Below are 25,786 nucleotides of genomic sequence, written 5' to 3'. Positions count from 1 at the left end.
CTTAAAGGAATCAATGTTTATTAGGTGATGTTTGCTAGCACATTCTGCGGTGTATACAGTTGCTTTTGACCGTGTTGTCAACTTTAAGACAGTTCATTTGTATGAATTTTGAAATACCTCAGCCCCCTCAGCATATCAGTGTGTAACTAAGGAGACAGTGTGCTGAGGTTTTACCCTAGTCCATAGAGAATAGGCTGCTGTTTTGCTTTAGAATACTAACTGGTGTGAAGATCTGATAGCTGTGAAATAAGGGGTCCCAGTACTGTGTGTGTCTCATTTAGTAAAGGTATGAGGGCCTAGCATTATGGCATGGTTACGTTACTCAGCAGAGATTCATCTTGTGAGGAGTTAGTGTTACATTTTTCTCCTAATCTCGTAATACTTTGTAATCGAAGAAAAGTAGGTCCTAATTGAAAGCTGATGATCCAGCAGAGTGATCAATAGCATGATGCTTTTTAAAGAAAAAAATTAGCTTTCCTGCCGCCTGAATATTGTCAGAGCTTTTGTCTGTTTCATGACTTCAAGCTGAGTGTACTTAATCATGTTGATGACATGGCCCTGAGCACTGAGCATGGCCCTTGCAGGGCATCGCCAAGAGTCTGTTCAGAAGAGGGTGGTATTGAATAGAAATCTCTCTTGGCTTACTCTCAGTCTTCATTCTCCCAGAGGCAAGAACTGAGCAGACCTCCCTTCCTTCAAACACATTTTAACTGCTTGTGTGTTATTTTTTTTGTATTTAAGAGCAGAGACTGTTGTCAGCAGGTGTGACTTATTGATACCTTTGACTCCAGAGGAAAACATCTTTACAGTCAGGTGTAAGCCAGGCATTTTCAGTAGCATACTTCTTGTTAGAGAAAGAGAAACAGTTATTGGGAACTAGAAACTGTGTCAGATGTTGGAGGAAAACTCATTCATCAAACTTTTATTGTGCCAGATTTATGACTAGGAATATGAGAAGACAGTTGGTGCCCTCAAGGAGCTCCCAGTCTAGTGGGGAAGACAGATACTTAATTAGAGGCACAGTGGTGGTTCTCCTGGTTATACATTGGGATAAGTTGGGGAGGTTTAAAAAAAAAAAACAATGCCTGGAGATTCTGATTTAATTGTTCTGGGGTGTGGTCTGAGCCTCAGGACTTTTAAAAGCTCCCCAGGTAATTGTAATTGCATCAGGGTCAAATGTGTTAGAGCTGCAAAAATGTGGAAGTGCAATAACATTTGCACAGAGATGAGAGTACAGTAGAGAGGCACTTAACTCAGTCTAGGATGTGAGGGTGTGGGGTTGAGAAGGCTTCCGAGAGAGGAGGAAATGCCTGAGCTAAGGCTTGATGAATGAATTTGTCAAGTGGAAAAGACTAGAAAGACAGTTCTTTGCAGAAGAGCAGCTGAATAAGGTAGAATTGTAAAGTGGTTAGTGCTTTTGGGTGATCCATGCTGATTCTGCCATTTCCTTGATTTGACTTTGGCTAGTTTATCTTCTGAGTTTCAGGGTCCTTATCTCTAAACTGGGGGTAATACTTATAGGGTTGTTGAAGGTTAACTGAGATAATGCATGTAAAGTGCTTAATCATGTAATCGTGCTTTGCACATTCAAAACAGTAGGTACAAGTAGTGGTATGGTAATTATATTGTTACTAGAGAATTGGAGCATGGTTTGTTCACAGGGCTACAAGTAATTCCCTATGGCTGGATCTTAGGGTGCAAGACCACTCAAGGAAAGGGTGGATGGCAAAAAAAAAAAAAAGAGCTTGGCTGATGGGCAGAGTTCAGATCATGGAGGTATAGGAGTGTGAGGCAATTGATGATGGGATACCATGGCAGAAGCAGGACATTTCCATGGTAATATGTTAAAATATGATGTGCTCTGGGAAATCTTGGGTCTGTATTGGAAAGTGGCTTAGAACATGGTATTCTTAGCATCATTACATGTACTGAATTGGCAGGAGTGTTACTAGGACAGAAATTGGATTTTCAGTTCCAAGTAGTTGAAAATATTACGCATCTTAAAGAGTAATGGAGGAAGTAAGTAGTCTCAAGGTAGTTCCACAGAGTCTCTGGAAATTGTTATTGTATTAATGGTTTAATGAAAATATTAAGTTGCTTGGTCATTTGCATTTGGAAGAGAAACTTAAAAACTTATTTTTTGATTTGCAGAGAAGTAGAAAATGCTTCTCTGGAGAAGGAAATGGCAACCCACTCCAGTACTCTTGCCTAGAGAATCCTGTGGACAGAGGAGCCTGGTGGGCTGCTGTCCATGGGGTCACACAGAGTCAGACATGACTGAAGCGACTTAGCATGCATGCATGCATTGGAGAAGGAAATGGCAACCCACTCTAGTATTCTTGCCTGGAGAATCCCAGGGACAGAGGAGGCTGGTTGGCTGCCTTCTGTGGGGTCGCACAGAGTCGGACACAACTGAAGCGACTTAGCAGCAGCAGCAGCAGAAAATGCTTCTATCTTCATTGGCTTCAGTGGCCCTTATGTATATTGCTTGGTATGTTATTTAACTTGTCACAACATTAATCACTACTTCTTCTATAATACAACATGTAAATGATCATGGATAAGTATGACAATAACATATATAGTCTGGTTTGTTTTTAGTGTGGTAGTCAGCATTTTTTTTTTTCTCCTGAAGAAATTGTCATGTGATGTGTAGAATTAAAATTCAATGGTAGAGTGTATTGGGGAAGACTTTTTGAGGAGGTCAGGTATAAGTTGTATTTTGAATGACAGGAAGAGCCATCTGTATGATGATTAGTGCAAAAGGCCACAAGATAGCAATGAATTAGGTGTGTTGAGGGGCAGACAGAAGGCCAGTGTGGCTGGAATGCAGTGGGCAAGAGGAGAGAATTCTGAAATGAAATTGGAGAGATAGCCAGAGGCCAGATCATGTAGGACCTTGTAAGGACTTTTTTCCTCCTCCTCTTTTTTTTTTTTTAATTGTAGTAAAATGCATATAACATAAAATATACCAGACTGGAAAAGGTCAGTTTTCATTCCAATCCCAAAGAAAGGCAATACCAAAGAATGCTCAAACTACCACACAACTGCACTCATCTCACACGCTAGTAATGCTCAAAATTCTCCAAGCCAGGCTTTAGCAATACATAAACCGTGAACTTTCAGATGTTCAAGCTGGTTTTAGAAAAGGCAGGGGAACCAGAGATCAAATTGCCAACATCCGCTGGATCATGGAAAAAGCAAGAGAGTTCCAGAAAAACATCTTTCTGCTTTATCGACTATGCCAAAGCCTTTGACTGTGTGGATCACAAAAAACTGGACAATTTTGAAAGACATGGGAATACCAGACCACCTGATCTGCCTCTTGAGAAACCTATTTGCAGGTCAGGAAGCAACAGTTAGAACTGGACATGGAACAACAGACTGGTTCAAAATAGGAAAAGGAGTACGTCAAGGCTGTATATTGTCACCCGGCTGATTTAACTTATGTGCAGAGTACATCATGAGAAACGCTGGGCTGGAAGAAGCACAAGCTGGAATCAAGATTGCTGGGAGAAATATCAATCACCTCAGATATGCAGATAACACCACCCTTATGGCAGAAAGTGAAGAGGAACTAAAAAGCCTCTTGATGAAAGTGAAAGAGGAGAGTGAAAAAGTTGGCTTAAAACTCAACATTCAGAAAATGAAGATCATGGCATCCGGTCCCATCACTTCATGGGAAATAGATGGGGAAACAGTGGAAACAGTGTCAGACTTTATTTTGGGGGGGAGCTCCAAAATCACTGCAGATGGTGACTGCAGCCATGAAATTAAAAGACGCTGACTCCTTGGAAGAAAAGTTATGACCAACCTAGATAGTATATTCAAAAGCAGAGACATTACTTTGCCAACAAAGGTCCGTCTAGTCAAGGCTATGGTTTTTCCTGTGGTCATGTATGGATGTGAGAGTCGGACTGTGAAGAAAGCTGAGCACCAAAGAATTGATGCTTTTGAACTGTGGTGTTGGAGAAGACTCTTGAGAGTCCCTTGGACTGCAAGGAGATCCAACCAGTCCATCCTAAAGGAGATCAGTCCTGGGTGTTCTTTGGAAGGAATGATGCTAAAACTGAAACTCCAGTACTTTGGCCACCTCATGCAGGGAGTTGTCTCATTGGAAAAGACTCTGATGCTGGGAGGGATTGGGGGCAGAAGGAGAAGGTGACGACAGAGGATAAGATGGCTGGATGACATCACCAACTTGATGGACATGAGTTTGAGTGAACTCCAGGAGTTGGTGTGGACAGGGAGTCCTGGCGTGCTGTGATTCATGGGGTTGCAAAGAGTCGGACATGACTGAGCAACTGAACTAAACCACTTTTAGTTATATTTGATTTTCTTTTTAAAGAAATTTATTTTAATTAAAGAATAATTGCCTTATAATATTGTGTTGGTTTCTGCCAGGCTTCAACATGAATCAGCCTTAGGTATACATATGTCCCCTCCCTCCCACCTTGCACCCTGTCTTACCCATCTGGGTTGTCATGGAGTACCTGTTTGAGCTCCCTGAGTCATGTAGCAAATTCCCACTGGCTATCTATTTTGCATATGGTAGTGTATGTTTCCATGCTACTCTTTGTATTCCTCCCACCCTCCTCCCCCCATATCTACAAGTCTGTTTTCCATTTTTAAGTGTATGGTTCCGTGATATTCAGTACTCTCATATTGTTGTACAACCATCACCACCGTCTATCTGCAGAACTCAGACTTTGGTTTTTAGTTTGAATGGTATGGGAAGTTTTGGGGAGGTTTTGGGCAGAGGACTGCTATAGCCTGACCTTTGGAATAAAAGGGACTGTAGGAAGGCAGGGAGAAGGCAATGAGACCAGTTAAAGTATTATGGTAATTGAGGTGAAATGTTGATGATCTATCAAGGACGGTTGGTTGGGGATGCTGAGACTCATTGAGATTCTGGGTATATTTTGATGATTAAATCAACATAATTTATCTGATTGATTTGGCATATAAAACAGGACTGAAGGGTGATACCAGATTTGATGTCTTTTGTTTGTTGTTTTGTTTTTTTGCCTGAGTAACTGGCTATCAGGAAGTGCAGGTTTGAGGAGGAAAAGTGCCATTTGTTAAGTTAAAAATTCTTCTTAAAGATCCAGATGGGGATGTTGAGCAGGCAGTTGGATGAGGGAATCTAGGGTCAGGGAAGAAGTCGGGTTGGAGATAGGACTTTGGAGCTCATCAGCATTTGCCTGATAATTAATACCATGAGACTGAATGAGATCATTTAGAGAATGAGTGTAGGCAGGAAGAGGTCTAGCACTAAGTTCAAGGGTAGGAGAGTTTTGTCTGAGAAGGAATCACCAAAGGAGCAGCCAGTAAGGCAGGAAGAATACCGGTAGAGAGTGATGTCCTGGCAGGCACGTGAAGAAAGTGTTTGGAGAAGGAGGGCAAATCAATCAGCTGTGTCAAATGCTGCTGAGAGGTTAAGACAAGCATTTGAGATTGACCATTTTGGCGCATTTTAGCAATGGGGAGGACACTGGTGATCATGACAAGTTGTTTGGTGGTGTGGTGAGTTCAGAAGCCTGGCCGAAGTGTTGAAGAGAAAGGGAGAAGAAGCAGAGAGAGAGTTTAGACACCGTTAGAATGTTCTTCAGTTAGACAGCAGATCTGTACAAACCACCTTAAGTTAGTGGCACAAATTAATGCTCCAGTGTTAAAAAAAACAAATTTGGTATGTAACACCTTTGCATGCTCATGTTTGTTCCTTTCAGTTTTTTAAATAGAGAAAAATAAACTTAAAAGTGGACATTGGGTTAAAAAAAAATGCATGGAATCTTTGAGGAATCTCCATGGAGTCCCAGGGTCCGCAGAACAAACTTTGAAAGCCGTTATCTTAATCCAGAGGAATGAAATTCTGAGATGAAATTCAGCCAGTTGCAAAATAGGTGTAAAGATATTTCTAGGTTTTAGAGGGAATCTTCTTGGTGCTCTTCAGGTGAACTTAGACTATTCCTTTCTTTCAATAAACCCTTTACTTTTAGATCATTTGAATCAAGGGATTTTCCATATGGTGTTTTCTGCAAATGTTTTGGTGACCAAGGGATGCTGAACTTGTCTGTCTTTTTGCACCCTTTTGCAGGGGAAAGAAAAAGTACAAAAGCATTTTTAAATAGCTTTCTTAAAACTTGAGTTTACTTTTAGTTAAGATACTCTGATTTATTGTCTAATTTAAAAATTGTATTTGACAAAGTATATTCAAATCCCTTGAATTTTAGAGCAGGCAACTCTTCACTGTAGGTACTTATTTAAAGCACATTCGAAATTCTCTTCAGTAAGGAAATGATGGTTCTTCACAAGAGAAATAGTAGATCCCTGACTGGCAACTACTCCTGAGAAATTGGAGGGAGTATTACAATATTGAGTCTAAGATGCCATTATTTATAAGATGTACTGTTATTATATGTATTACTAAGAAAGAAAAATTGCCATTTAGACTTGTAAGATGCAATAGATTGTAAAACATGGGAAAATGTGGGAGAAAAATTTAATCTTAGAATCAATGAAACCCAGAATTTGAGTGCCTGGAGGTCTGAGTTGCAGTTCTGGCTGTGTTTCTAACTAGTTGTGGGACTACCAAGTCATTTAGACTCTCCCTGCTTTAGATTCCTCACCTGTATGGTGAGGGTGATGACTGATCCACCTACCTCATAAGATTGTAATGAGGATAAAGAGAGGTAAATGAGATAGTTATTTTGGAAAGTGGAATCTGCTGGGCAAATTCAAGGTATTTAGTTGATTGCAATTCCCTTAGATCTGATTAGGCAACTCAAAGTTTCTTCTCTGAGCTTTGTTGTCAGGTTTAAAATAGAATTCAGTCATAGACATTTGAATGTGTAACATTTTCTTCTGCTAAATGATTTTCTTGCAATCTGGAAATAATCTTTTTATTATAGTTTTAGAATCAAAGAGAAAAGAGAAAATACGAAAATAATACAACCCTGATGTTCTTGTCACTCAGAATGAACAACTGTTAACATTTTGTTAGTGCTGTGATCTTTTTAAAACTTAATATGAAATATTCATGACATAAAAAGGTAAAAGGATATAGTAATAAACATTCACATACTTGCCATCGCCAATGCAGGGGAAGCCTCCCCCTGCGCCCCCGTCCCCCTGCCGTGAGGAAATAGTATCTTAAATTTTAGATTAGCATCCTGTCTTCATAATAGCCTAATGAGATAGGATACTGTTTCTCTTGAGTCTTTAACATCTGTAAGTAAGCAAGTTAATGTCATCACCTGAATATTTTATCCTGGAATATGAGGGAGCACGTTACATTGTGCTAGTGTTGCCTTAGTTTGAATTTCCTCAAAATTTTTCTTTTGGTTTTGGAGATCCAGCTGTATAAATGGGAAATATAACATCTGTAAAATCATAACAACGGCTAACCTATTATGTGCTAGACATTGTATTTAGGCAATTTTTGTTTGTTTTCTTTACATTTCATAATAATAATTCTGCTTAGGTATTTTCATTCTATAGATTAGGAAGGCTGTGGCTCAGAAAAGTTGAGTAATTGTCCAAAGTTCCACAGCCATTAAGTTGCAGAGCTAATTATTTTAATCAAGGTTTGCCCTGTATCACAGCCTGCATGTTCTGTATTATGCTGCCTCAGTCCTTGTCAGTAATCACAGTCTGTTTCTTTTGTAGGCAAAACCCAGAGACCACATTTGAAGTGTATGTTGAAGTGGCCTATCCTAGGACAGGTGGCACGCTTTCAGGTATTTGCATGTTTAATTATGATATGGCACGTTTGTTTATTGTATGACATAGCCATGCACACTGGATAATATGTGAATATTCTAAACTGTTATTTATCTTTTAGTGTGTTTAAGTGTCTTTCCCTTTTATCTGTGCCCACATCATCCTAGGGAACAATTTAAGAGTCATTGCTTTAACAGCCTTGAATTATGGCTTTATTCATTGTAACCATTGGATTTTAGTTTGTATCTTTCAGAGATACCTGGAAGTCAACATTTTAGTATGAAATATTATCACCTTGCTAATAAAGAGGGTTTAGAATTAGGTTATAAAATAATATAAAGGGAAATCTCTGCCACTTACTTGGGAGATGTTTGAAATAGATTTAATTCAGTAAATTTTATGTCAGCTGGTTAAAAAAGAGGTTGAAAATTAGTTGAAAGAAACACCTCTTCTGGCTTTAGCTTTTGGACTAATTTGGACATGTATTCTTGGACAACAGGGTCTTAGATAACATTAGAGTGTCTTGTTCAGGCTGAGTAAATCACTTTTTGAGCTAAAATCCTTCCTGGTTAATGAGCAAAAATCATCTTCTGGCCTAGTGTTCTTTTTCTTGGTGCCTAAGAGAGTGATGTGTTTGCCAAAGATATATCAGGGAGCATCTCTTGGTCTACACAATAGCAGTTGTGTGTATTTATTTGGTGTTTATGGAGAATGAATTTATTTGGATTAGAAACTTGGAGTAATCAGGATTCCAAGAGTAGGTATGCCTATAATTGGCTGTACAACCTTGGGCATATTTTCTACTTCATTATTTTAATTAGATTGTAATGCTTGTAAAATAGCTACCTTTTTGTTGAGTATCTATTGTTCTGTTTTTCTACATGCTTGATGTACCTAGTTAGTTCTTATAGTACAACTCTTAAAGATAGTTGGATGGCATCTCCATTATGCCTATGAGAAAGTAGCATCTGAGAGGTCAGATAACTTACCAAGATCTTATAGCTACTGTGTGGAATAGCAAGGGCTTTTGGTTCTAAGTCCTCTTCACTCTGCTAAGTTGCCTTCTTGAGGACAGTGACCATGTTATACACATCTCTCCATGGCATCTCCAGGGCTTTGTACAATGTCACTAGCATTTCTTAACTGCATTTCTCAATATCAAAAGTGAAAACTGTGAGCTTCACTTTCTGAATTAATGAGACATATTATAAACTTATTGGGGCTTTCCCGATAACTCAGTTTGTAAAAATCCACCTGCAATGCAGGAGACCCCAGTTCGATTCCTAGGTAGGGAAGATCCCCTGGAGAAGGGATATGCTACCCACTCCAGTATTCCTGACTTTCTTTGGTGGCTCAGACGGTAAAGAATCCATCTGCAGTGTGGGAGACCTGGGTTCGATCCCTGGGTGCTTAACTTTCTGAATTAATGGGACATGTGATAAACTTATGGTCGTTCTGGAACTAGAATGTTAATATTCATCTTAAGTTATGCCTCTAACTGTGCAAACTACTGGATTGAGAAGGGAGGTAGCTGATACTAGGGTTGTTCGAGCTGTGGTACCTCTGTGAGCCTACTTGACAAAGTAACTAGTTGGTGATGGCTGTGATTTGATAGATTTAGGGACAAAAATTTTTCTTATTTCTACAGTTGCTAATGCTCCCCCTTTCAGTGCTATAGTTATTTCCTCCCAAAGTAAAAATGAATTTTTTGGGGGGAATATGAACAAAGTTTAAGTGCAAATAAGATGGAAGAGTGTACAAAATGAGAAGTCTTTACCATATCCTCTTCTCCCATTATCTAATTCCTCTCCCTGTAGGCAACTCTTGTCTCATTTAACCCCTTTAGTTTACTTTTTGAAAACTTAAAATTTTGAAAATATTTTAAAAGGTAAGTTACAGGAGTAGTTAAGTGTATACTCGCTTTCCTTAGAGTCATCAGTTGTTACTGTTTTGCCTTATTTGCTTGATCACTGTATTTTTTTGCTAAACATTTTGAGAATAAGTTGCAGACATTGTGACCCTTCACCCTTAAATACTTTAGAATATATCTCCTAAGAATAAGGGCATTTTCTTAAATAATTGTAGTCCCATTACTGAAATAAGAAAGTTAATGTCTTTTGTCCATATTTAATCAGTTGTCCCAATAATATCCTTTATAGCACTTCCCCCCTCTGATCCGATTCAGGATCATGTAATCCATTTAGTTTTCACAGCTGTTTAGTTTCTTTCAGTCTGGAATAGTTTTGCAATCCCTTCCTCCCTTTTTTAATCTTTATGTCATGTTTCTGAAGAACCTAGGTCTCTTGTTTTATAGAAAGTCCCTGGGTTTGAATCTGATTCTATCCTCATGATTAGATTCAGGTTATGGATTTTGGATAGGAGTATTTCAAATATCATATGTGTCCTTCTCGGGCTTCCCTGGTGGCTCAGAGGTTAAAGCGTCTGCCTCCAGTGCTGCAGATCAACATGTATCACATCAGCAGAGATGTGATGTCCATTCCATTATTTGTGGAAAAAATACATTAAACCTTTGTGTACAGTTTAATAGTTACAGAGTGAGTATCCTTGTTACTGTTATCCGGGTGAAGACATATAATATTGCTTGGTTCTAAGGAAATTCTGATCCTGGCAAGAGAACTCCTGCCCTTGTCCTATGCTTTGGCCCTCTTCTAAAGTGCCCTTTTCAGGCAAGGAGTCCGTAGGGTCTGTGGGACATGCTTGCTTAGATCGTGAATCCTTCCATCCTAGACAAACTGTGAGTACCTCACATCTAAGAATTTCTTGACCCAGTGGCCCCAGAGTCTTATTTCCAGAGTCTGAGTCTTTCCTGGGGTCTGTCCTTCTGAGGGTGGACTGGCTGCTGGTATACACACCCCTAGACCCAAAGGGTGGCCTCAGGGTATCTGTTTGTGGGGAGTAGGGGATGGCATGGAGCTTGGACTTGGGAGTGGAGGTGATTGCATCCCTGTGTGTGAGGTTCCTGGCACTGTGGGATGGAAAAGGGAGAGATGGCCGATGGTCAGTTTTCTGTGAACCATGTTCCTACATAGCACTCTCAGGAATTCAAGAATTCTCAGTGTGAATCTGGCCTTCCAAGTACTTGTGATAGGAGAATGGAACATATTTTATTTAATAGTTTGTTAGCTTATTTCACATCTTTGAAATGTTTAGGCATATGGTTTGTGGACCTCAGTTTGTACTCTTGCCTAGGCCCTGTAAATGTTAGAGGTGGGCCTGGCCAGTGCCCCAGAAGTCCCTGCCTCCCTTTTTCCAGAGGTAACTACTATCCTGACTTTTATGATACTCATTTCTTTGTTTTTCTTTGTAGTTTTACCATATAAGTTTACCTCCTTGAAAAATTTAATTTAGTAATAATGCCTGTTTCTGAATTTTATAGAATTATTCTGTGTGTAGTTTTGCTGCTTTTTTACTCAAGTCTTCTAGGGTTCTCTGTGTTGCTGTGTGTACTGTAGTCATTTATTTTCATTGCAGTGTAGTACACTTTAAGATTATATCACAGTTTATTCTACTGTTGAAAGAACTTGAGGTTGTTTGCCATTTTTGGCTATTACAAGCAATGTGATAGCAATTATAAGGCTTTATATCAATACCTAAATCCTGGTGCATGTATATACATAGGATATATATACTATACTTGATTACTGGATCACACTAACCTGTTTTTCAAAGTTGATCTTGCTCATCTACACTACTTCCAGTGGTGTTTGGTCTTTGTCGTTCAACATCTTTATAGTCCTTAATACAATTAGATTTGGAGTTATTTTCCAACCTGATAGTTGTATAGTAGTATCTCCTCATTGTTGTTATTTGTATACTTTTCTGGTGACTAATGAGATTGAACACCTTTTCATACACTATTGACTTCTCAAAATATCTTCGTTTTTAAAATGCCTGTTCAAGGCTTAATCATTTTTAAATTTTTTCTATGTTTTCTGTGTTGTTTTATAAGAAATTGTTTGTGCATTATGTATGTTATCTGATCAAGTGGGTTGTAGATATTGTCCCCTACTCTATAGTTTGTCTTTCACTGTCTGGTATCTTTGATCAAAACTTCTTGATTTTCATACCTACAGTTTATTGATATTTTCCTACTCTGCAGATATGAAGCTATTGTCCTATATTTTCTTCCAAGAAACTTACAGTTTTGTCTTTCACATTCTTTAATATGTCAAGTATTTTAATTTTCTATTAGATGATAAATATCCAGAAAAGCTAAACTTAAATTTGATTCCTTATCCATAATTTTTTAAAATTGGGAAACTAAATAAAGCCGAATTACTAAAATATGCTGTTCTTCTACATAAAACATGTTTTTATAAAATGGTCAGGTACTTCTAAGTAACACCTAAAAATTACCTCACAATAAAAGAAGGACAAATGTGAGAAAGACCAGTAAGAAATATTCAGTTCAATTCAGTTGCTCAGTTGTGTCTGCCTCTTTGCGACCCCATGAATCGCAGCACACCAGGCCTCCCTGTCCATCACTCTCTCCCGGAGTTCACTCAAACTCACATCCATCGAGTGTAAAAAAATTACGAGATGTTACAGACAGCTCTTTTCCCCATCGATTATTTTTCATGTATGAACTCATGAAGGTGGTGTTAACTGTCATGTGTTCTGTGCTCTGAAGAGCATTCCGTGACACCATGGAAGAGACATGTAATTTGTCTGTTCTACTTAGATATTGTATCCAGACCTGACACTGAGTGGTACCTTCTCCCAAAGTTTGTGCAAATAAAATTTGAGTATACACGCTGAACTCACGGTACCGCTTACTTTGTTTGGGAATTTGTAAGATTTCCCAGTTGCTAATACCAGTGAATGAGCTGTCAAATATTTGATTTTAGATAACTTTTGTCTACTTCTACAACCTTTCTTTCTTCTAATACAACTTATATTTGCCTTTTCAGATACTATTTAATGGATTACTTTTGCCATTTAGATGACTGTAAAGAATCTGTCTTAAAATTAGTCTTTGTTTCTTGGATCTGCATCTCTGATCTTTGCCAAAATACCTGAATAAACTTAGGTATAAACCTTACGCTATACAGTACTAGTGTCTGGGCATAATCTCTTTGAAGTTTGTTTGCATCCCCAGCGGGATTAATTCCCTGCTGTGAGAAGGTGGGTTACAGAGCACTGAAACTACTTTATGGGTCTTTAATTGGAGGAGTCAGTATAGGTTTTGTTCTATAAATTTCTGTGAGAGTTTCATTCTTACTATTTTTCTTACACTGTGATATATTATGTTCTCATTGTAAAAAAAAAATACACAAAAATTTCCACTTATTTGAGTATGTATTAGCAGATTATCATAGTGTATATTTTTAATATTTATCTTTAAAATTTTAGTAGCTGTTTTTTGTACTAGTTTTTGAACTAGTTTTTGACCATGTGTAAAATTTTGAAAAATTATAAAGAAGAGAAAAATTATCACTCAGTAATAACTAATATTTTGATTTATTTTCTTATAGCTTTGTATGTGTATAAATATATAAACTCCCCCCCAAACTTATGTTACAGGTATGTGTTTTCCTTGTTCTCCCTTGAATCATTAAACTTTTCCTAAAATTATTAATATAGCTTTGTAAAAATCAATTTAGTTGCTATAAATTATGACATCATATCTATGTGCTATATTTACTGATAATCACATCTTTAGATTGGTTCCAGGATTCTCCTCTTGTAAATAATGCCAGTGAATATCTTTTGTGTATAATCTTGTTATTTAGGTATGTGGTTTTAATGTTTAGAAAAAGAAGTTAGATCATTTTGAGTGGATCTTTGATCTACTTTGTTCTTAATTTTTTAGTGCCTTTTTCTGCCAGCTTCATTTTGTGTTCTCCAGTTTGTCTATTTGTTCAAGAACCCACCTTACATAGGGATCCCAGAATAGGAATACAGTCACCTCCAGTTGTGAAAGTTCCTAGAGCTGAGTTCAGTCTATCTGACTGAAGGTCTCGAAAAAGGGTGCTCTTGCAAGAGCGATGAGCCTGCCCAGTCCCTTGATCAGATGGCACTGACCATGCTGACACTCGCATTTCAGACACAAGTGTCTCGTTACAGCTGGCTTCTCTGAACCTGCTGTAAGCACTCTTCTCGGGTGGTTGCTTCACACTGGTAGTGGCAGCATGAGATTCTCAAGGCTGTTCCCAGACCAGCCTCCCTCTGTCTGCTCTCCTCCCAGTGTTTTTAATGTACTTTTTAGAAAGAAGTAGATAGAAACTGTTGTGAGAATTCTGTGAAAAGAAGGCTTAAGACGTGATGCTTTGGTTGACTGAGTTTTTCAGCTACCTTGGAGTTGAGCAGTAACCTTAAAAAACAAAAAACATCTGGCTCTCAAATCTCTCCTGAGTATCTGTTCACATTTCTGTATTAGCAGTTTCATGAAGAAAACCGAGTGTTGGCCCACTTAAAATAATTGCGAACCAGATTTGTTCTTGAGCTTCATTCATAGGACTCTGATTCTGGGGTCTTCGCTTGTGATCAGTGTATGATCATCATTAGCTATTTTTTAAAAATTGACTTGAAAAGTAAACAATTTATGCTGTCTCTTTAAAAAATGAGGAGGAAAAAAGCATTTGTTGAGAGTTGTTTTCCCTCAGATTAAAATGTTCTTAGAGGTATTAACAAAATGTATCATCTTCTTGTTTTCAATAATAATAGGATAATAAATCACAGCAAACTTTTAAAGAATGGTGATAAAATAGCTAACATTCATTGAGTCCTTATTATGTCCCAGTCATTTGTAGTATTCCTTTTTAAACCTTGAATAACCCTCTAAGATGAGTCTTACTTTTGAGGAAACTGAGGCTCGAAGAGTTTAATGTATTTGTCCAAGTTGTTCAGCCACAAGTGGTAGAATCAGGACTTTAACTTCATTCCTGTGACATCTTCCCCAGAACAGCTGTCTAATATGACCTGCAAATGCAGTAAGGAAATCAGATATATAGGGAAAGAAAAATCAGGCTTATAGAGAAAATAAGGGGAAAGACAGTTTTCATTCATGAAAGATGCAAATTTCTTTTTTTAAAATTGAAATTTAGTTGATTTATAATATTGTTATTTTCAGGGGTATAGCAAAGTGATTCAGATGTATGTATGTGTGTATATATATATGTGTGTGTGTTTTCAGATTATTTTCCATTATAGATTATTACAAGGTATTGAAAATAGGTCCTTGTGCCATATAGTAAATCTTTATTGTTTATCTGTTTTACATATAGTAGCTTGTATCTGTTAATTGCATATTCCTCATTTATCCCTCCCTTTTCCCCCTTTGTTAACCATAAGTTTGTTTTCTATATCCAAGTCTGTTTTTGTTTTGTATATAGATTCCTTTGTTTTTAGATTCCATGTATAAGAGATATTGTATAATAATTGTCTTTTTTGAGTTACTTCACTTACTGTGATATTCTCTAGGTCTCTCCATGCTGTAGCAAATGGCAGTATTTAATTCTTTTTTTATAGCTGAATAGTAATCTATTGTGTATATACACTGCATCTTCTTAAACCAATTGTCTGTTGATGGGAACTTGGGTCGTTTTCATATCTTGGCTATTGTAAATAGTGCTGCTATGAACATGGGATGCATGTATCTCTTTGACTTAGAGTTTTCGTTTTTTCCGATGTTTTTTGCTTTTGATTCAGCGTGATTCAGTTCAGTTCAGTCTCTGAGTCGTGTTCGACTCTTTGCGACCCCCTGAACTGCCACATGCCAGTCTTCCTTGTCCATCACCCACTCCTGGAGCTTGCCCAAACTCATGTCCATCGAGTTGGTGATGCCATCCAACCATCTTATCCTCTGTTATCCCCATCTCCTCCTGCCTTTACTTTAGCTTTTATTTTGCTTTATTACTTTATTTTTAAATTAAAAAAAAATTTTGTTACTTTTATTACTTGATTACTTTAGCTTTTATTTTGCTTCTTCTGAATTTTCTAGTAAAATTAAATACACTTTATAGAGTGTTAAGATATGGATCCTGATTTGTAGCAGTGTAATAGGGACAAATTACCACTCACTCAAAAGACATGGATTACTTAATCTTTGTAATTTCTCTTAACTCTAAGTACCTGATACACCAGTTAGAAAACATCTTGTTTGGGATAGAGGCATGGAACCTTACCTCACTGTACTCTTCAGTTCAGTTCAGTCGCTCAGTCGCATCCGACTCTTTGCGACCCCATGAATCGCAGCACGCCAGGCCTCCCTGTCCATCACCAACTCCCGGAGTTCACTCAGACTCACGTCCATCGAGTCAGTGATGCCATCCAGCCATCTCATCCTCTGTCGTCCCCTTCTCCTCCTGCCCCCAATCCCTCCCAGCATCAGAGTCTTTTCCAATGAGTCAACTCTTCGCATGAGGTAGCCAAAGCACTGGAGTTTCAGCCTCAGCATCAGTCCTTCCAAAGAAATCCCAGGGTTGATCTCCTTCAGAATGGACTGGTTGGATCTCCTTGCAGTCCAAGGGACTCTCAAGAGTCTTCTCCAACACCACAGTTGAAAAGCATCAATTCTTCAGCGCTCAGCCTTCTTCACAGTCCAACTCTCATATCCATACATGACTACTGGAAAAAGCATAGCCTTGACTAGACGGACCATAGTCGGCAAAGCTTCAAGCTGACTTTAAAAAGTCAGGGGTAGTTTTGAGAATTACAGTGTGTTTTGTATTTTAGGATTGTTACAGTGATTGTTTCTTTAAACTAGAGGTGAGCCTAGTGAGAGCTTAGTGCAGTTAAGCTTTTGCCCACCACCTAATGAAATAAGTATCATCTCAATTGCATAGATAAGAAAAGTAGGGTTCCATGAAAGTGGAAATTGTTTCTTGAACTTGTTTTTTCTAACATCTAGAGTAGTGCTTGGTGTATAGTAGACCTTCAATAAATGTTAAATGATTAAAGCTTACAGATAGGAAATGACTTGTTAAAAGTTCTGAGTTGGGATTTGAACTCTAGTGTGATTGTATTCTTTAAACAAGTTTATAAAAACTGTGACACAACTTGTATATATATGTATGTATATGTATAGTTTAAAGAATAAAGGTAAATTCATGTACCTAACACTCAACTTAAGAAACAGAACATTTAATTTCTCTGAAGCCCTCCTCTATGCCTTTTTCAAATTGCTTTTTTTTCCATTGAAATCACATTTTAAATTTTACCTTAATTGTATATCCTTGCTTAAAGCTACGTTTTTTTTATTACACAGCGTTGATGCTCTAAATTGGTATGTAGAATGACTTTGAATTGCTGTTCTTACAAAGTAACAGAAAGTGAGCAATGTATTTTCTTAATGTTTGGTTATTTGGAACTGATTCCAGATTTCTTCCTGTTTCTAAAGTGTGTGATTTAAGGGCCATATGGGTATAAATTACGAAATAGGAAAGTCTCACAATTTTTGATTTATTCACAGCAGTGTGTTTCTTCTTGCTGTATCTGTGGTTCATTGTATTAGGCCTGTGGCCTTCTAGGTGGACTAGGAATTCATTGATCTACTAAACAATAAAATCCATATGAGCCACGAGTTTGTTTATTTTTATTGTCACAAAATACCAATCTCAGAGCCTCATTTTCTCAGCTATAAAATGGAGGCCCTAATAGTACCTACTTTTTTCAGTTGAAAGGGTTAAAGTTAAATGCTTAGTTCTTGGGATATGGAAAGTTCTCAAATAATAGCTGTTGTTATTGTTTTGAAAGGTTTAATTTTTTTAAAGAGAATATTTAGGTTCACAGCAAAATTGAGAGGATGATACAGAAATTTCCTGGATATGCCTACCTCACACCTGCACAACCTCTCCTATTATCAACATCTCCCATGAATGTGGTATGTTTGTTACAATTGATGAACCTACGTTAACTTGTCATAATCACCCAAAGTCCATTGTTTATGTCATGGTTCACTCTTGGTGTTGTATATTCTGTGAATTTGAATAAATGTATAATGACATATATCCATAATTATAGTATACAGAGTATTTTCACTGCTCTAAAAATTTCATGGTTTACCTGTTTAGCCCTCCCTGTTGTCCACTCACTGATCCCCACCACTGATCTTTTTACTCTTTCCAGTTTTGCCTTTTCCAGATTGTCATATATTGATAGTTGGAATCATATTTGTATGTAGCCTTTTCAGATGAGTTTCTTTCACTTAGTCATATCGTTTAATGTCTTTCCATGGCTTGATGCCTCGTTTCTTTTTAGTGCCGAATAATATTCCATGGCCTTGATGTGTCATGGTTTATGTATCCATTGACTTGCTAAAGGACAACTTGGTTGCTTCCAGGTATTGACAATTATGAATAAAATTTCTAATAAACATTCACATGTTAGTGTTCATGTGGAGATAAGTTTGCACCTCCTTTGGGTGAATATCAAGGAGCCTGATTGCTGGATTTTATGGCAAGCGTCTGTTTAGTTTTGTAAGAAATCACCAAGCTGTCTTCCAAGGAAGCTGTACCACTTTGCACTCCCACCACCAATGAATGAGAGTTCCTGCTGCTCCATATAATATCCTCACCAGCATTTGGTGGTGATGGTGGTCTGAATTTTGGCCATTCTAAAGGTGTACAGCGGTGTGTGGTATATCACTGTTTTAATTTGCATCTCCCTAATTACATATTATGTGGAGCATCTTTTCTTATGTTTATTTGCCATCTGTGTATCTTCTTTGGTGAGGTTTCTGTTAAGATGTGCCCATTTGTTAAATTGGGTTGTTTGTTTTCTTATGTTTGAGCTTTAAGAATTCATTGTATATTTTGGATTACAGTCCTTTATTGAATGTGTCTTTTGTAAACATTTTCTTCCAGTCTATAGCTTGTTTTTCTTATTTTCCTGATATTGTCTTCAGCAGAGCATAAGGTTTTAATTTTGATGAAGTTTGGCTTATCAATCATTTCTTTCATAGGTCCTGTTTGTGGTCATCACAATGCCCAAGATCATGAGCTATAGTTTTGTGTTTTATATTTAGGTCATGATCTATTTTGAGTTAATTTTTGTGAGGCATGAAGGAAAGATTCAGTATGTGTCTAGATTCGGTATTTTTGCATCTGGATGTGTAGTTGTTCTAGCTCTATTGGTTAAAAGAGACTGTTTTTGCTCCATTGTATTGCCTTTGCTGCTTTAGCAAAGATCAGTTGACTAATTTTTGTGGGTCTGTTTCTGGGCTATCTGTTGATTCATTGATCCATTTGTCTGTTCTTTCACCAATGTCATCCTGTGTTGGTTTCTATAACATGATCAGTCTTGAAGTCAGTTAATGTCAGTCTTCAGATTTTTTTTTTTTCTTCATATTGTGTTGGCTATTCTGGGCCTTTTGCCTCTCTATGTAAATGTTAGAATCAGTTTGTTGATATGCACAAAGTAACTTGCTGGTATTTTGTGTGTTATTGTATTGAATCTTTAAATCAAGTTAGGAAGAACTGACATCTTGACAATATTGAGACTTCTGATTTGTAAACATGGAATATATCTTCATTTATTTAATTCTTTGATTTTGTTCATCAGAGTTTTGTAGTTCTCCTCATGTAGTTCTTTATTTTGGTTAGATTTATTCCAGAGTATATGTTATTAATAATTTAATTAATATTTTATTAATTTTATTATACTGTCATTTTAAATTACCATGTTATTTTTATTTAACACAAGATTTCCTATCTCTGTAGAACTCTACTGTCCAACAGTTGTTATCAGTCTAATGCAGCTGAAAAATGGGGAGGACAACAAACTAGCCAAAGTAGATTTCTCAGAATCCATGCATTCAAACTTAAATATTTTATTCATGGGAAAGCTCTTAGCTTATACCCTATGTGCTTTGGTTTGCCCTGAAGATTTTTCTGTATTATATTGATCAGCACAGTTGATTATGTTGATGACTTGAAATCATTGCATTAGATTCTTTTTGCTGAGAATGGCAGAAGCCCAGTGAAATCTGGCTTGAGCAAAATAGGGAATTTATTGGTTCTCAGTACTAAGAAGTTGCAGTGGTAAAACTGGCTTTGGATTTTGCTGAATCTAGGTGTTCTGCATATAGTTTCAAAGATTTGTCATATCTTTAGCTCTTGGTTTTCTGTCTTCTGTGTTCATTTCTGGGCAAGTGGTTCCTATATGATGGCAAAGATGGCCACTAGCAAATCCAAAATTTGTATCTACCAGTTTAGTCACCCAAGTGAGAAGAGTATCTTATATTATTTTGAGCCATTAACCCTAGGACCATTGTAAGAGGCCTTGTTTGTGTCATAGACTGCTCTGTGAACCGATCATGATGGTTTTGAGTGGGTGACTTTGAGATGCTGATTGAGGAGTGAAGGAGTGTGTATGTGGGAGGCCTATTCAGTGCCGTTTGGGTTCTGTAGCTGAGAATGGGGCAAGGTTGTTCCCCAGAGGAAAATCTGGTGCTATTACCAGAGGAAAGGAGAATGGATGGATGCTAGGCAGCCAAAATAAATATTCACTGCAGTCATCAGAAAAATGTTTTATTAAAATATACTTTTCAAAAAAGCAGTGAGATATAGTTTGAATTACAACCAAAATGATGAAGTTTTGGTGCTGAAAAATATATATCTTCAGCTTTCTCAAACACTGTCATATAAGTCTTACTTCCTCAGGAATCTACATGACTGAGTTCTTATACATTTAATTTTTGGTTACAGTTTTAATCACTTATTCTTTGAGCTCTTACTTTAGGTTCAGTGCTGTGTTAGACTCTAGAAAGTGGAATATGAGTTCTGTAAGACAGGAACTGGACCTCATGTTTTAACTGCTTAGGAAACTTTTATTTTAACTTTTAGGAAATTATATTCTAGCCTTTGAACTTATTTTGGTGTTATTTCACAACACATTTTGCATTTCCTTCTTTATATTACATTGATAACATGCAATCTCCCTAAAGGCTTTTATTAGAAAAATAAATCTTCAGGAAAGCTATCACTATGAGCTTGCTTTGCCCAGCAGGAAACTTTAAGAAATTGCTTGATTTAAGACTTTTTTTTTTAACCTTTAATGTTTCTTAGGCATTAGAATTTTATGTTATCACAAAGCCTTATTTGAAGAGAAAATAGATGCAGATGAATTACTGTCTAGGTTATAACAGTGTCTATTGGGTTGGCCCAAAAGTTCGTTCAGGCTTTTCTGTAAGATGTTGTAGAAAAACCTGAGCAAACTTTTGGGCCAACTCATATCTTCATGAAGAATTTGTAATAAAAAGCAATATAGTGGAGAGATTGTAGTCTTTGAAGTCAGATTTCTTGTGCCACCAACTAATTGTTTGACCATGGGAAAGTTATTTAAACTGATTCTAGTTTGCTTATTGTTTAAAGGAACTTTATATCTATTTGTTGGTGAATTACAGACAGTATTGTCTACTTAAGAAAAAAAAAGCACAATGTGAGAGGTGTGAGTTAAGTTTTATTTGGGTCAGTATGAGGACTGCAGCCTGGGAGGCAGCACCTCAGATAGCTTTGAGAGTCTGTTGCAAAGAGGTAAGGGGGAGGACAGTATATATGTGATTTTGGTAAAGGGGGAGTACATGCAATCAAACACATTTATTTTTTATAAGGTTTCTACTGGTCTCATGAAGTTTCTGCAAGTCACGAGAAACCGTTGTCACCATGAAATATTTTAGTATTTTTCTAGATATGAGGAGATACAAGAATTGGGCTCATAAAGTCAGCTCCTGAGAACACCTGACTGTCTGAAGACCTATCCTGCCAGTTTTCCTGGAGCAGAGTGCCTCATTCCTGCTTTCCACCTTAAACTCCTTCAGCGGGCTGTTGGAGGTCAGCAGCTGTGGCAGCACATGATTTAATCCTTGTAGAGGTAGATGGCAAGTGCCAATTTCTGGTTGACATTATGTATTAAAATGCATGACACAGAAACAAGTACAAATTAGGCTTTCTTGTGATGACTTAATTCAACATCATCCTTAAAACAGAAACAAAAACCCAAACTTCAAACCACAATAAACTCCAAACAACGAAACCTCCTGCAATTGTGATTTTAAGAGGTTAAATCTCCCTTCTGATATAATTAAATTCCTTTTCAAAAGGGTTCAAAATACTAGAACAATAGTGAAGATATTGAACTCGATGAAAAGAAAACTGTCTGGATGACCAGTTTTCTCTTTCAGAAAATGTAGGATTAATTCTGAGTTCTTTCCAGAAAAGCACACTTTGGACACATGGATATATTTTTTTTCTCCACTTATGTCACAGTTGTCCTCAACTACCAAAGTTTTTTGTTCTTTGTTCTGTCTAGTTGTGAGAAGAGCCCCGTGCCAAGAAAGTAAGTTGGTATCAGAGATTTATTAAAAGAGCTCATTTCTGGAATATGGTCAATAGTTAGTGTGTATTTAGCTCAGTTTTCTGTCCTCAGTGGTAATCATCACTGATACTCAGAATGTTGAAACTGACTTGTAGAACATTGCAGGAAAAGCGTGCTGTTGGGTTTGTTAGGTTGTGCTTACTATGAACGGAAAATTGACAGAATTATTTGGGGAAGAGTTTCTACAAAGACTGAAATGAAAAATATTTTCATCATGGCTCTCAATGAAATAGAAAATCAGCTCAGCATAACATTTAATTTATTCCTCTTCCTGATAAATTTTTTGGTTAATAGAAGTTCTTATCTCTCTTCCCCGTAAAACTTCAAAAATATTATTAGCAAAAATCTGGTTAAGAGCATGGTTTCTAGGATTATATCATCTGGGTTCAAATTCCAACTCCACTTATGACTTAATTCCCTGTGTGATTTTGGGCAAATTACTTAGTCTCTGTCCTTGTCTTAGTTTCTTTTCTAAATTGTAAAATTGGGATGATAATGATAGTACTTGATAGTGTTATTGCAAAGGTTAAATGATAAAATATTAAAGAATTAAGCACAGGATACAGCACCGAGCACCTGTCAGTCTGAACTGTGTTTTATAAGTTGGATTCATTTGTTTTGATGCTTCAAACTAGAAGTTGAGGGTCATTCCGGATCTGAACTGAGGAAATGTCACCTCTTCCTATTGAAGGCTCATTCCTTCTATACTGTGATAACAGGGCATTGAGACCAGATCTAAGGTAGTTCTAGGCCCAGGGCATTTGGAAGGCTTGACTAGGTCCTTTCTTACATCCAGCAACCTTAGCAAGTCCGGATTAGGTTTTGAAAAAGTTCTTAATCCTAGAGGTTGGGCCCTGGAACAAGCCGACCTAATTTTTCTTGGGTTTGCTGAATGGAGATTGAATTTACTCAGGTTTTATTTGGGCTGCTCTGGGACTGCTATAGGATTAAAGTTTGGGCCTAGTCCCAATATAAGTTGAGATTTAGGGCTGTTAACTACTACATTTTCTCCATTTTCTTTAGAAAGATTTTTTTTTGTATCATATTTTACCCATTCAGCAATTTTTATTAAAATTTGCTGTGTGATAGGTGCTGGGGAAGGGTCCCAGGAGGCATTTCAGACAGAAGGCAAAGCATTTGTGGACCCATGGAGGAATAGTTTATTTCTTTTTACTAGTTAAAAAGAATATGACTCTTAGGCAGATTCTCATTAGCTTGAGAGACCCTGTGCTACCACACTGTCAGTTCTGAAAGGGCAGAGGTCTTTGTTTATTCAGTTCATTGATGTGTGCCCAGCACCTGAAACAGTGAGTGGGACATGGTAAGCACTCAGTACCTATTTGTTGGGCAAATGAATGAAATGACACAATTGCAGCTGTTTATAGTGAACCTTGATATTTTGATTAGTCTCTGCAGTTTTATTGTTGATAAATATCTCATTTCCAGTAGGTTGAATGGCTGCTCAATTCGCTGTATTCTGTTTTTTAATGGAAATCCTTAGGTCGAACTAAAGAGAGGGGATTTATATTAGAAGCAAGAGTTATATTGCAGTTTTCTCTCTAGTGGTTTTTCTGGAAGGTGTTATTCTGCCTTTTCTATGAACAGAGGTGCTCAGGATGAGAAATTTAAAGGAAGGCGCACTTACACTTGTCTCGCTGGGTGAGGAATGCCTTTTCCTCTTCATTTAGTATGTGTCCATCAGACTTCCCAGAGTACAATGAAGCATTTACTTCAAGCCTCGGCAACAGCCCATAGTTTTTGCATTTTAGGCTTTTTCTCCTGCCCCTGGGAAACTGCCTGGTGGTCTGGCATCATGAGAATTTGTCTCAGTAAAAGCTGCCCACTCTGTCTTCTAGCTGGAGCAGTGGGTGTAGTGGAAGGAGCTATGGAGCTGGGTCTGAGTTATGGCTCCACAGCTAATAACCTTGGGGAAGTTACTTGGGGAAGTTTTTTTTGTTTGTTTTTTCCCTTGCAAATATGTTTGTTAATGTTTATCTTTTAGAGTTGCTGTGAAGAGTAAATAAAATACTAACTATAAAATAACAGCGCCTCATTTGTTTTCTTTAGTCTTTCTGTCCAGTCATTGTTCTCTGCTCTTTCAGTCTCCTGACATGAAAGAACACCTATATTATTTTTCATAGCTTGAAGGACTGTGGAGTCCTTTGAAATGCTTGATAATGATTTTCTGTATTTTTAAGATTGATTTTGATGAGCAATGTGGAGTTTTATTATTTCCTAAGACATGGAAAAGCTGCATAACAAAAAGATGTACATACTTGATTTAAAAAAGAAAAAACTTCTGTGCATAATTTAAAAGTTTTCCAGATATGAACTTAAACTAAGAGTTTTTCAAAACAGTGCCTTTGCCTATGGAGGGCATAGCATGTTTTTGTGTTTACATGTTATTGAGTGTGAGAGACAAGAGAGTGGGGAGGAAGAGAGAGAGGGAGCGAATGAGAATGAAAATATATGTGTGGTGAAAGAGATATTTTAGCCTGCTTTTGTAACTTTAGCTTTGCTATGCAATGTGCCAAAAGTTATTTCTCCCTAGAGAGTGTCTCTTTCAACAGTTTGTGAAGGCAGCATAAATTCTCACTTGGAGTTCAGGGAAGATGGTAATACAATTTAGTAAAACCACAGTATTTTTTTTTTTTTAACTTGTTAGAAACCAAAATGTGATTGCAGTGGCAAAGTTGTCAGCGCACTCAAGTTTAACAAGTGTTCGAAGGATTAGTAAAGGAAATGTAGTTTACTCTACAGCTTTTATGACAAAGCATTTAAAAGGTTTTGCTCTAAGCCCCACCATGTGTTTCTTCCTTTTCTCCAAAACATACCTCTAAGTTGAAAAGAGAGATGAATCTCTTAGGGAGAAACTATTAACTCTGAGGGAGTTTATCATTGTTAGAGAGGAAGCGGAGCATTTACATTTGAATCGACTCTGAGTGTAGTTTGTGCCTTAATCTTGTTCCTCCTAGAAGTTGGTGAGGAGTTTAAGTACTTCCTACTTTGTGTTCTGGTCCTTGTAGTGCCATCCTTATTTTCTCGGGGATCATAAATTTCCTAATTCAAAGTAAGCAAACTTCTAAGACTCTTGTGCTTTGGCTTAGCACGGAAGTACTTTCTGTGGTTGTCATAGTCATCTAAGTAGGCCCATTGGCCAAAATTGTCTCATTTTCACAGCACTGATGATCACACTAAAAGTACTATCAAAAAGACTATATTTTACAGGAAGTTTAGAATAAAATCGCCTCCACTGCAATCCCACTCTCAAGTTTTGAATACTCCCATTTGATAACCTTGGAGGTATACATTTTTATTTTCTAAAATTATTATTCTTTTTTGGTGTACATTTTTAATGAAAAAAAGTAAGACCTTCAGATGATTATCATAGGGACTTCCTGGCAGTCCAGTGGTTAAAACTCCATGCTTCCACTGCAGTAGGGTATGGGTTTGACCCCTGGTTAGGGAGAACCAAGATCCCACATGCCCTGTGATGTAGACCCCCCAAAAAAGTTGGTTATCTTAAACATTTTGATTTTTGAAGGTTCCATGAGAACCTTAGAGTTTGGTTAACCAGTTCCCTGTTGTTATACATATATTAATAAATTCAGCCCCTTTTTAAAGAAGACAAATTTTGTTACTCTCAAGCTATAAATTGTGGCTAAATTTTTGGTTATTGTTCAATTGCTCAGCTGTGTCCTACTCTTTGCAACCCTCTGGACTGCAG

The 25,786-nt window shown here is 37.3% G+C and overlaps 1 protein-coding gene across 5 annotated transcripts in view; it reads left to right on the top strand.

The window, feature by feature from the left end:
* The window catches only part of DENND1A (DENN domain containing 1A), a 539,914-nt gene that overhangs the window by 41,054 nt on the left and 473,074 nt on the right, over positions 1-25,786 (top strand). For all 5 annotated transcript variants that reach the window (XM_040225092.1, XM_040225090.1, XM_040225093.1 and 2 more), the window contains exon 2: positions 7,669-7,739. In XM_040225092.1, the coding sequence (XP_040081026.1) occupies positions 7,669-7,739 (71 nt within the window). The remainder of the gene's footprint in view (positions 1-7,668; positions 7,740-25,786) is intronic.

The sequence above is a fragment of the Oryx dammah genome, unplaced genomic scaffold (genome assembly GCF_014754425.2).
Source record: "Oryx dammah isolate SB20612 unplaced genomic scaffold, SCBI_Odam_1.1 HiC_scaffold_25, whole genome shotgun sequence".
NCBI classification, from domain to species: Eukaryota; Metazoa; Chordata; class Mammalia; order Artiodactyla; family Bovidae; genus Oryx; species Oryx dammah.
This window is presented reverse-complemented; position numbering and strand designations above follow the sequence as displayed.